Source organism: Talpa europaea (assembly GCF_964194135.1).
Source record: "Talpa europaea genome assembly, chromosome: 9".
NCBI classification, from domain to species: Eukaryota; Metazoa; Chordata; class Mammalia; order Eulipotyphla; family Talpidae; genus Talpa; species Talpa europaea.
In genome coordinates, this window is record NC_140076.1 from 19800865 (window position 1) to 19814081 (window position 13217).

General features: G+C 50.3%; 1 protein-coding gene across 1 annotated transcript in view; it reads right to left on the reverse strand.

Annotated features, from left to right (window-relative positions):
* Positions 1-13217, reverse strand: part of CSMD2 (CUB and Sushi multiple domains 2) — a gene marked incomplete at both ends in the record, with an annotated part of 507564 nt that overhangs the window by 189003 nt on the left and 305344 nt on the right. Inside the window, 1 exon segment of the mRNA XM_084243387.1 lies at positions 376-558. Within this exon segment, the coding sequence (XP_084099513.1) occupies positions 376-558 (183 nt within the window).

Below are 13217 nucleotides of genomic sequence, written 5' to 3' on the forward strand. Positions count from 1 at the left end.
ACTTGCCAGTCCCTTCCACCCTGGTGTGTGTGTATGATGTCACAGGTGACAACAAGGGTGAGAGGAAATGTCCAGGTATGAGTCTGGTGAATCAAATCCCAGTGGCCTTGACCTTGTTCTTAAGGGTTCACCAGAGAGGGTAAGACGGTGCTGAGGAAGGTCCCCCAATGTCTGGAACTACCGTTCTCAGCACTACCGGCTACATCACTGCCAGAAATAAGGATCCAGACAGCAATGATGCCAGGAACAGAAGAAACCAACCAGAGTGAAGTTGTTGTTACGACCTTCCAAGGATGGGGCCCCTGGGTGAGTTAGGACACGGACCCCCTGCCTCTTGGTGGAAACCCCAAAGTCGCCTCCTCCCTGCTCACTTACACACACAGCCAGGCTTCTTAGCTGACCACTGATTATTCTTTTGGCACGTGATTGCTTTCTGCCCCACCAGCTCAAAGGCAGGCTGGCACTCAAACTTGAGTGTGTCACCATGACGAAACCGGGAGCCTTCTCTCCGGCCATAGGCAGGGATGCCAGGGTCACCACAGCTGCCCTGCTCGATCTCTGAAAGACAAGAAGACAGAAAACAGACACAAAAGGTGACTTGGTACCTGAAGGTTCATAACACATGCTCCATTGCACCCTGGTCATGAGTCGGTGCTTGGAGTGACATAGGTAGGACCCTGAATGAGAAATCCTGCAATTTTCTGTTTAAACCAGCAGCCTGGAAGGAGTGGACACTCTAGCTAGCCAGTGCTGAGGCTTTGCATCCACAGCCATGTGTTACATGTTCAGATTTCTCCATTCAGGGAGGCGCACCTACATTCTTTGTGGGGTAACTGTCCCGCCAGTTACAAGTCCCAGAATGTGGAGACATCCTTCCTGAACTTGACTTGGCATTCGGATCACTAATGCCACCTGATAGATCTGAAGGGAAGCCCCTTCCTGAGTGGTGAAGGCAAGCACAAGAGAAGCTTTGCTGCCTGCTTCCCCAAACCAGAGCTTGAGTGAGAATCAATATTCACTGCCTTCTGATAGAGAAGCACTTTCACAGAGATAGCTTTTTAATTCAATTTGCGATGGTAGCAGGTAAAATGAAACAAATGACTCATTAAGTATGCTTTTAAAGTTCATTTGATTCAACAGGGGTGAGTCAGACATGCAGTCAGCTCTGGGCGCCTGGACACAGAGGGCCTGACTGGCTGGTTGCCTCAGGGAGTCAGTCAGGACCCAGATGCATGAGTAAAGGAGTCCTGGCCAAGTCCCTGGATCGTCTCTGGGGTCATTCCCACTTTCCATGGGGACCTGTGCTTGCTGCTGTGAGAGATGAAGGGTAGAGGAGGTGGGAGGGTAGAGGAGGGGGAAGGGAGAAGAGGGGGAATAAAGGAGGGGGAGAGCTCTGTCCCCAGGGAGGCAGGTATCCTGAAGGAAAGATGGGCAGTTAAGGACTGAAGTCCTGCGGAGGTTGGCTGCAAACATCTGAGATTTGGGAGAGCAGGGGTGGGAGTCATCAGGGAAGTGTTTGGATACCTTCCCAGGCTTGTCAGGCCACGGGGACCCTGCCTTTTCTGCAGACACCATCGTGGGCTGGGAGGCGCCACTGTCCTCAGGGTAGTGATGCATGGCTCCCACAGGGACAGGGACAGTGCAGCAGAAGCTTTCTTCCCAGAACTGTTGGGCCTGGTCAGGGTTGCCAATGCTAGCCCTACCCACTGCTATATATGGGTGGGCTCTTGATGACAACATGGCGTTACCCTGGAAACCAGGGCCTCCAGGCCTCTGCTAAGTGAGAGCTGATAGAACCAGGTATTCTGGCCAGGACTCTGTGTATGTGCGTGCATATCATAGCTAAGCTGAATATCTAGGGTTCTCAGGTGTGGGGGGATGAGAGGGGGCACATATGACTACACGCTAGTTCTGAGGACTCAAACTCACCCACTCTCTGCTCACACATCCCCCTGCCTCGCCCTCTATCATACACACCCGCACAACTGAACCCTCCTATGAAGCTGGCTTTTCTGGGGCCAGACTGGGGGAGGAGGGTGTGCACTGAGGCACTTCTGGGAAGGTGGTCCCTTTGTTCCAGGTCCCAGAGCTCCAGACAGTCTGCTGGAGAAGAAGGGGCCCCAGTGACTAGCTGACTGGCAGCAAGGTCCTTCTTCCAGATGTCCCCAAACAGGCCCTTTCCTGGGTGTGAAATCCTGCCAAGAACTGTCCCTGCAGGCATTCTGGGATCTGGTGAAAGCTATCTAGTGTTTTTAGACAGAGCTAGATCCTCCTGTCCAAGCCAGGACCTAGATTTAAGGTTTCCTAGTGAGGCCCAGTGAGGAGAAGACACAAACATAGAGCCCATCTGCCTGCGTTCCTGCCCTGAGCAGCTAGTCTCAAGGGTGTGCTCAGCTCAAGAGAACAGCACCTTAGTGGGAGAAGGAACCTTCTGTGGGTAAACACAGCCCTACCCACCTGCCCTCACCCACCCACTTTCTCCTACCATCACTGCAATCAGTAGCATGTCATGAGCACTGCTGGGGTGCCTGTCCCTGGGCTGGACACCTGAGATCTGGACTCAGGGAGTGAACAATCTAGCAATGATACAGATGAGGAGACAGGCAATGAAGACACTGGTGATCGTGCTATGGAAGCGCCCAGGAGGAGACCTAGCTCAGACATGGAGGTGGGGCTAGAAATAGGGTGCAGGAGTGAGAGACTACCCGTGGGCACAAATTTCAGGAGGCATCAAAAGCTCATGATCGAGACAAATAATAGCTTAGTGTGATTTTTTTTTTTAGAAAATCAAAATTAATGCATATAAATTAAATCTACAATGAAGAAAAACACCAGAACTTTATAAAATAAGGACCAGATCCATCCCACCCAGTACTTACATGACTCACCTCACTTGCCTCGCCCCAGTCCTAACTAGCAGAGCCTATCATTGTTTAAATGTGATTTTTTTCCAATTATAGATACCTTGCATTAATCTTGATATTTAAAAACTATTGCATTAAAATATTTCTCTTATTTACTGAGTTTTGCGGTGCCTCTGTCTTCCTTAAATTTTATACCCAAGGTGAGTATCTCACTCACCTCAACCCCTCCCAACCTAGTGCTAGCATCAGGGAGGGCTTCTTGGAGGAGGTGATGTCTAAAAAGTAGTCTGAAGGCTATGTATGAGCCAGCAGGGATTGACTGCAGCAGTATTTACAACAGCCAAGACCTGGAAACCAACCACCTAAGTGTCTGTTCACTGATGGATGGATAAAGTATCTCTCTCTCTCCCTCGCTCTCTCTCTCTCTCTCTCTCTCTCTCTCACACACACACTCATATTCACACACACTCATATTCACACACACACACACACACACACAGAGGAATATTTTTAAGCCATAAAAATGTACCCACATGGATGAAACTTGAAGGCAATATGTTAAGTGAAATAAGTCAGATAGAAAAAGATAATTTCTGCATGGTAGCATTTATACATTTAGGTGTAGAATCTCAAAACACTGAACTCATTAACACAGAGTAGACTGGCGGTTGCCAGGACTGTAATGGGTGGGTGATGGGGGAAGCAGGTGAAGCTGGTGAAAGGTACAAACTTCCGGCTCTGAGATGATGTGTTGTAGGGATGTATGCACAGTACGGTGAAGACAGTTAACAGTGTATTGTATACTTGAAAGCTGTGAAGGGAGAAGATCTTAAAGTTAACACATACACAGATCTTCGCATGATGTGCTGGATGTGGTAGCTAAACTTACTGTGATATAATAATCATTTCATAATATAAACATATCAAATCATCACATTGCACAATTTAAACTTACACAACGGTATATGACAATTATATCTCAATACAGGTGGGGGAAAAGGCCAGAAAGGAGTCAGTGGGAGAGGGTTGAGGAAGGACTGGTCATGGGGCTGGGGGAGGCGCCATGAGAAGTCTCAGAGGTAGGACTGTAGAGTTGCAAGGTCTGGAGGGAGCAGTGATAAAGCTAACTGAGTTATCATTTCTAACTGACATGACTAGTGACTCTGCTGCTGATGATCATGTAACTAGCCAAGTAAGTAGCCAAGTCACAGAGCTAGAAAAAGGTGGAACTGAGATGCCAGCTGGGAAGGTATGGTTCTGGGGCTCTTAACCACTGTGCCACATCACCCCTTGCCAAATACAGGTGCTTCCTCCTAGTTGCTGAGCAATGAGGCTGGAAAAGGCAGGCAGGACCCATGCCTGAAAGGGCCTGTGCTGTCTGCCACAGGGACTGGACTTAGGCAGCAGGCACTGAGGAGCCAATAAAGGGCTTTATTCTAGTTGGCGTGTCATTGTATGCATTTGAAAAGACCATCCTGGTTACTGTTTGGAGAATGGTCTGGGGGCAGTAATTCTGGAGGCAGGGAGACCATTTATTTATGTAACAATCATTTGGGTATCTACTTAAGGGGAGCCACTGATCTGGCTCCAGAGGCACCACGGAGAGCAAAGGAGACACAAGACTGGCCTCCATGGAATGTCCATTCTAGTGGGAGACTCACAACAATGCGGGGTGTGTTTTGATGGCATCCTGGACTATCAGAGGAGGTGGAGAGAAGCAGTATGATTTGGCAAGTCTATAGTAGCAAGAAGCCACAGACCACACTGAGAGTGAGGATATAGGGGAAAAAGGAGAGGCAGGCCTCTAAAATGACTGCAGGTGTGGCCTGGGCCCCTGAGGTTTCTGCCACCAACAAGAAGGCAGGAAGAGAAGAAGCCTGGACGCTCAGCAGAGGGTGTGCAGGGTTTTAAGCAAGGATGGCACCTCCAAGTATGGACATTTAGTAGAAAGTGGCTATGTGGACCCTAAGATCAGGGGAGAAGTCTGGTCTGGAAATAAAGAATTTGGGATTCAGATTCCACTCATAGATGACAGATGAAGCTGTGAGCAGGGTGAGTCACGCAAGGACAGTGAGAAGTGACACCAGCCCAGGAATGGTGAAGTGCACTGTAGGCAACAGCAGAATGCTGCCGTCAAGTCCTGGGGAGAGTGGGGTCACAGATGCTTAAAGAAGAGGCATCAGCAGCATCAGCCTCTCCAGGGAAGCTATGATAGGACTGAAGAGCAGGACAGCAAAAGGAAGGCATGGTGCCAGAGACAGCTTGACACTCTGGAGTAGACTGGGTGTGACGACAGCCCAACACCCAATGGAGAAGAGGAAGAAGACACAGGAAGCACAGACGACTTTCAAAGAGGTCATTTCCAGCAGGGAAAGAAGGGGAAGAAGCTAGGTGGCAACTCAGGAGGGGTATGGTCTCGAGGGGGAAGTTTAAAAATATTTTAACATGCAGAAATCTGACTATTTTAAATGCTTAAATGCTACTGAATAACAATGTCTATCTACCCATCCATCCATCATCCATCCATCCCTCATCCATCCATCCATCCATCCATCCATCCATCCATCCATCCATCATGCACCCATTCATCCATCCATCATCCATCCATCCATCATTCATTCATCCATCATCCATCCATCATCCATCTATCATCCATCCATCCATCCATCTATCATCCATCCATCCATCTATCATCCATCCATCCATCCATCCATTCATCCATCCATCCATCCATCCATCCATCCATCCATCATGCACCCATCCATCCATCCATCCATCATGCACCCATCCATCCATCCATCCATCATCCATTCATCCATCATCCATCCATCATCCATCCATCCATCCATCCATCCATCCATCCATCCATCCATCCATCATCTAGACATCATCCATCCATCCATCATGCATCCACCCTCTCTCCCTCCCTCCCTCCCTCCATCGATTAACCGGTGAAGTGGAGAAGTGGAGAATGACAGCACAGGGCTCGAGAGAAGGCAGGAGCATGGGGGGTGCTAGCCTTAGGGCCCAGGAAACTGTTTCCAGGTGACAGGAGGGAAGAGAGAAGAGGGATCACCATCAGCTTTCAGGTGGGATGGCAGTTGCTGAAGGAATGCCTGTGATGACAGCGACTCCATTTCCTAAATCAAGGGGGAGCTCATGTTTATTCTGAAGGTGAGGGATGGGGGAAACCCACGCCAATGCCTGTGGGGACACAGGAACCAGGCCTCTGCCTTCCTGCAGAGGGCTCCCTGCGCTCCACTGCCCAGCCTGCAAGGCGCTTGACCTTGACCCGCCTGGTCACGTGCTCACCCAGCCTGATGTCAGAGCCCAGAACTGCAAATGGATAAGTCAAATTTTGACTTGGAGAAATCACGCATGCAATTTCCTGTTATCGGGCTTAACATCGTTCCATTTTACAAGTGTTTATCTCTCGCTCTCCTCTTGCAGACCAACGCAGGCGGGCAGACGCGAGCGCAGTGCTTCTGGAGCCCCGAGTCTCGTCAGGATGGGCTCGGCCTCTCAGCATGGCTGTTTCCCCCTTTCTCAGTTTTATTTCTATCATGTGTGATCAACCTCACTGTCTTCTCCCCAGGTTTTTCAATTTCTAATACCAAATTGGAATCATTTTTTATGACAACGTCTGTACAGAAGAAACTGCATCGTGTGTCTCTATGAATTCACTATTTGATGTGCTTCTAGAAGGGCAGTGCCCTTTGGAGGAGGAAGGAAGTCCACGTTTGGGCTGTGATTTGCTGCCTTCCCCAACGAGTGGGGTCTCTCTTGTCCCTTTATCTGTTTCCTCTTCCGTTAGCCTGAGCAGAGTTCCTCTCCTCCCTGCTTTCCTATGTCTGATTCCTTTTTTTTTTTTCAAGATTTATTTATTTATACAGCACTGGGTACAGTCAGAAGCACAGGAGGGTGAGAGAATTCACCAGAGCCAGAGCGGGGAGCAGAGCAGGCAGAAGGACCGAAGTACACTGCTGAGGGGAGCAGTGGGTGGCAGGAGAGGTCTGCGCGCCATGTGGGACCCTCCTCCGGTGGCCGGGGAGCAGCCGGGCATCAAACCGGCGCCCCAGAGGCCGCGGGCAGCTTCGCAACCCAGCGCTCAACCGCTGTGCCACCGGGGAGGCCCCTGTCTGATTCCTCACGCTCCGGACTTCACTCACTAGCTCCAAGATGCTCTCCCCTGCCATGCTTCATGGATATTTCTCTTTTCTCTCTGGATATGTCATTCTTTCCCACTGACCACCCTTTGTGAGTATTCATCTAGTCACTAGACATTGGGGGCGCAATAGTGGGGAAAAGGGAAGTGTCTCCACCCTCCAGGAGCCTACTGGCAGGGATGAACTGATCCACCAACACAGACCCCTTGCTCCCCACTGGCTGCCAGATTGGCCCTCTTGTTTCTCATATTCCCAGCCATTAGAATGGAAGTCGGATGAAGGCAGGCCTTGATTATGCATCATTGATCTCGGTGTACCCAGCACTTAGCACAGTGCCTGGAACACAGAAAACACTGTCTTGAGTTCAGCCACTATTTATTGTATGGAAACTGTGCCAAACAGCAGGCTTAAGTGGAGGTTTAGAACTGCCTGACCCACGGCCCAGCCCTGGCAGAACTCACAGTCTGCTGGGTGTGGAAATCATGACCTCATCAACCAGCAGGGCAGGGAGGGAAGTATGCACCTCAACACACAACCTTGGGGGAGCAGAGGAGACAGCTCCCACGTCAGGCTGGGAGAGGGGAGGGCCATTGTGGAGGTTGTCCCTGCCAGACATGGACTCTTAATCTGGATTTTTCTCCTTCCTCTCTCAGCCTTCAGCCCTCACTAACCAGCTGATGTTGCTTGGTCTTCCCAGCATCCAGGCACCCTCTGCTCTCCATCCCCCCGTCCCTGCCTTAGCCCAGCCCTCACCGCTTCTCACCTGGCTGTGGCATTAGGCAAGAGTTATTTCCTCCCCTTTTCCCATCCTCTGCAAAGCAGCTTGAGACTGCTCAGAAATAAAAAATCGAACCATGACTGGGTCCTGCTCATTGATTCTTCCTTATCCACGGATTAAAACCTTAGCTTGACACAGGGGACTTTGCCTACCCCCTCCTCATCTTCAGCCACCTCTGAAGAGACATACACACCACCAAACTGAGGGACGAGGAGGCGAGTGAAAGCGTGCAGTGGTGATGAGCAAGGGCTCCGCTGTCAGAAAGTCCTGGGTCTAGGTCCTGGCTCTGACACGAGGTAGCAGACCTCGGGCATATTCCCTGTTCTGACTGAACAGTTTTTTCTTCTGTAAAATGGAAACAGTAAAACCACCCCCCTTTAAAAGGTTGTTTTGAGGATAAGTGAGCTTGTGCCTATAAGGCAATAGTTGAAATGTCAGGTAACTGCTACCTAACAGGAAGCAGGTGGTGTCTCCTCATTATTGTCTTGTTGGCAGAACTGAGCTGGCTCTCCAGGGCTTGAACTTGGCACCTGCTGTCCTCTCTGCCTGGAAGGACACCCTGCTTGTCTGTCACACAAACACTGTCTTTCAGGGTCAGCTCAAGTGCTTCCCACTCTTCCCAGACATGGGTACTTAGGAGCTCTCCCTCTCTCTTCCTCACTCACCCCCCCACACCCTGCCTGGACAATTTTCTGTTCTAGCTCAGTGCTGTGGTTTTGGGCACAAGCAGTTGCAGTCTTGGGTGAAATAATGGAAAGCTTCTTGAGGACAGAGAGGTTTTTGAAATGTCTCTACTCCCAGATTCTCGCAGAGGGCAAGGCACAGAAGGGGCGTTCGAGAAATGTTTGAGGAATGATAAAGGGAGGCTGGAGAGAAGGAAAGAGAAATGAAGGAAGTATCCAGAAACTGCTCAGCACTTCTAAGTGGCAGGAAGAAGAGGTAAAGAGAGATGCTATCTGAGTGATGGTCTGAGGGAGCCATGAGGGGCCTGCTTCACTGAGTGGTGAGTCTTTTATACTTCATGTCCTAGCTCACCCTTCTGCTCTTTGTATCTCCAGAACCAAGCGCAGTGTCATCTACATAGTGGGAAACGCTGACCACTGGTCCATTAGCACGGACGCCTGGTGAGAAACCAGATGACCTTTGGTGCATCAGGGTGACCCTGGGCCTGCCGAATCTCACGGAATTCCTTAGACCCTCATCCCACTCCATTTTTCTACTTTGATAATGGAAGGTATGAGGAGGCAAGAGATGCTGTATCTCTGGGTATCTGTGATCTCCCACGGCACAAGATTTTCACAAATGGCTCGGAGGTGTGGATGTGTGAAGTGGGTGACACTTCCCTCTCCACCACCTTCCTCCACCACTGTCACGGGGATGTCACAGGCTGCAGGAGGCTGGGAAACAAGACGGCACATGGACATGCAGGGCGCTGGGTTGCTCCACGTTGTCTGCATTAGCCCCACATTGCCGTTTGCCATTTGCAAAAGCCCACGTGTGCAGAGTGTGTCTCATGAACAAGCTACTTCCTGCCAGATTTTACCACTGCAGCCTTTTCCACCATTGCCGCCCATGTCTCCGGGTTCTAAGGCAAACTAGGGCGAAGCCTGGATCCCACTGGGTTTCCTGAAGGAGGCAGTTGCTGCCTGTTTCTGGGTAAACTTGAGCTTGCAGGGCCTGAGAACACTTTATGGGTATCGTGGAGACTCAGTAGGAGTCTTGGGACAGGCCTGGCATTATTCCTGACTGAAGTTGGAAGCTTTGGTGTCTCAGCTTATGGGCATGCAACAAGAGGAAGCAGAGGTATCTGGAAGAAGCCGGCCTGAGGCTGATAGTGGCCATGTATTTCACATTTTGATAGGAGGAAAGACAGTGTCCAAAAAAGAGGGGCATGAGTGATGTTGGTCTGCTGCCCTTAGCCTCCTTTTGGGCCCAGTTCCAGCACCATCTCTTCCAGAAGGCCCGCCTGTGCCCACCATCAGGGCTAAGTTCTAGGAGATGCAGGCACTGCTTGCTGTCTTGGCTTTACCCTACATACTCGCAGATTTCACTTCTGTGCAGATTTCAGCTTCCACCCTATGTGCATGTCAGCTTCCTAAGCCAACCTGTTCTCTCTCTCGGGATGCCTGATCAACTCCTTTTCAACCTTCAAGCCAGTCTTAGTCACCAGCTCCTCTGGGGAGCCTTCCCAGCTGCCTTCGAGTGAGACTTTCTCTTTCCCTAACTTCCCACACTTCCTCTACTCTAGCAAACATGGACTAGGACTTAGGCAAAGGCAAGATTGCCCCATATCCTGAAAAGAGTCTGCAGCACACCTGAGGGGCTTGGACTATGCGAATACCCCAGTGACCTCATTTCCACACAAGTCCCTGGACTGTCGGGCATCCTTTCTGCACTGTCTCCCATACCTTGCTCCTCCTTAGCGCCAGGGTCAGGGTCCCAGCTCTTCCTCCCCTGGGCCAGCTTCCCATATTTAGCATTAAGATGCCAGGGAAGCAGGGAGGCTCCCAGATTGATGTTAACACTTGTTAGCAAGTTGTATGTAATTTTATAATGTTTCTGTATAAGTGCTAATTGCCTGTTCCTTAAATATTTCTTGTTCTGCTGGGAAGCAAAGCAATTGCAACTCTGAGTGCATTTCCTACAGCTGGCTGCCCCCTTGGAGGGAGACTGAGTTTCTAGGCTCTGAGCACTCAAATGTGGACTTAGCCTGAGTCCAATCCCCCACCCTGACGTGGCAGAGCTGGAAGGATTCTGGGAGTAAATCCCTAATTTTCCTACCCAAATCTTCACTCTTTTAACAGGGGTGGGGAGGGGGTGGGATGGGTATGATAGTGTAGTCCTGTCTACCTCCCCCAAGGAAGTCTCTCTATCTGAATTAAAGGTAGAGACTGGACTTGATGATGATGGACTGGGTGTGCCAGGGGTAAGTCCCTGCCTCCAAATGCCTCTGACCATCTGAAGAGCATCCCACCCCCTCTGACCCCTGAGCCAAGATGCCTATCCTGACAGGAATTCTCCAGGAGCTGGGGTAAAAGCAGTGAGATGGGAGGTGTCATTCTGAAGCTCTGCACTACAGGTGCAGGCTGGCAGAGAATGGCAGGACTGGGGTGGAGCAGGCCTTTAGCTGAGGGTTTATGCAACACTTCACTACCCTGAGTCCTCCTAAAATCCCTGGAAGATAAATGTCTGACAAACTCAGGCTTAGCGATGGGGAGGGACTGGCTGACGATCACGTACAGAGCCAAAGGCAGAAATCGATTATAAATCTGGTCTGTCCCACTGGGAAGCCTATGGGGATGGTGGGAAAATGTGTGGGCTCTTGGCACTGAGCACTGGGAGGGAGAAGAGTAAATCAAGAGGGGACTGAGAGGGTGCTGGGAAGGGCACTGATGGTGCTGGGGAAGAGTAAAAAAGTCATTACAGTTTAATTCTGTGAGCTCCTCTGAGCGCAGTTGTGTGCCAGGCACTGGACTAGGCCCTGTGCGACTGGCACGGCGGATGGATGCTTTGAGGCCTCAAGGCCCTCTATGACCTGGATCTGCCTTCTGAGACTACTGCCTCCACCCTACACTGAGTCCACAGTGAGCCACCTCATTTCTCAGACAATCTGGGGGTAGGGCTCTGGCTCTGGGTGGGCAGAGCAGGGTAAGGGACGGACTTGATCTGGGGCCTCTCAGAGCAAGCATAGGGCACCTGGGGGACAGGAAAGGAGCACGTGTTCCTGGCAGAGGATACACCCTGGAGAGGAGAACAGGGTGATCCTGGGAGGTTTGGATGGTAGGGAGACTCTAGAGGCCCCTGGGAAGGCGCCTTTGTGTCAGGCACTGTGCAAGGAGATTTCTGCGACCTCACTTCAATTTCAAAGTGACTTTCAAAGCTAGAAAACTGGCATGATGATCTCCATTTTAAGAGTGGAGAAACTGAGGCTCAGAGAGGTAATATGACTTAGTCAAGGTCACACAGCTGAGACCACACTGGGATTCACCGGTCTGGTTCAATTCCAGAGTCTGTTGTTAAATCTTCTCTGTATACAATCTATGTAGGGCCTGAGAGCTAGCCAGTCTCTAGATGCCCAGACTCTCTTCCTAATATGTCACAGTCCAAGAAGTTCTGCTAGCACCTTGGAGCAGTCACAGAGCACAGGTTTGATGCCCACCACGTCTGTGCCGCTCGCTATGGTAACCCCAGCACCCAGCATGGTGCCCATCCACCACAGGCATCTAATCGATGCTGACTGGGTGAAATGGACACGTGAACTAGTGAACAAAATGCCAAGCTCCAGTTACAAGGAACCCGGGCTCATGCTATGTGGTATAACTGATGGGGGCAAAGATTTGGCTTCTATCAAGATTTTGTAAGGAGTTGCGATTCTGTCACTTGGGGAGGTACCCGGTGGAGGGGAAAAACCAAGGGCTTTGAAGCCAGAGAGACACAGCTCTGCCAGATCCCATGTTTCTGCATGATCTGAGCAGGTCTGTTCACTTTTCAAGTCTCAGATTCGACATCTATAAAATAGTAGCCACCTGGTAGCTTCCAGTATTGAGATGAAGCAGTTTTTCAAACTAGTGTTTAGCTACAAATCCCCTCTTAAAAGAAGGCTTACGAGGGCGAGGAGAGAAGACAGGAGAAGAGCTGGAGGCAGGACTGCAGCCCTTCCTGCTTAGCACCCCTCCTCCGCCTTGGGGTCCCGGAGGGTAGCCCAAATCTTTGCATGCCACTGTTTGAAAACCCTGAGATAATGAACATGAAACTTCTGGCGTGTAGTAGGCTCTCAACAAATGTTGTGTTCCATTTGACTTTCTTTCCTAATAAAATCCCTCCAAACAAGTCTAATTCCTCTTCCCCACATAACAGCCCTTCAAATATTTAGACACAGCTCTCACACTTCCCCTGAGGCCACTTTTCTCCCGAATAAACATCTGGGGGTTGTTAACCTTTCTCACAGGCTTGACTTAAGTCCTCTCCTTTGCCATCTCAAGATGAGGTCCCAAATCTGAGCTCATTTCTCTGATGTGAGGTGAGGACAGAATAAAGCACAAGGAACTCCCTGTGATAAATTCTAGTAGCTCATTTTTGAGCCTTGAAACAAGATTTGATATTTACCCTCACTCCATTTCATCCCGCGGCTCTGCCCCGTGGAGGAGTTGCCGCTTGTTGTTGGATGATGGGGTGCTGTCTTCTCCCAGCCATTGATGAAATGTGGAGGATTAAGGTCTTGTGGGTGACAGTGGTCATCCTTCCCTACTCTGGAAACAATGACTGCCGTACTTCCATACAATTTCAGGAGCGGAAGAAACTTTGGGAAGTTGGAGTCTGCATCCATCCCCGTTGCAAAGCAGTGAGAGTCAAGGCTTGGACCTGAATCAAGTCTCCTAGTGCCTCGCCTGATGCTCTTCCCATTGCCCC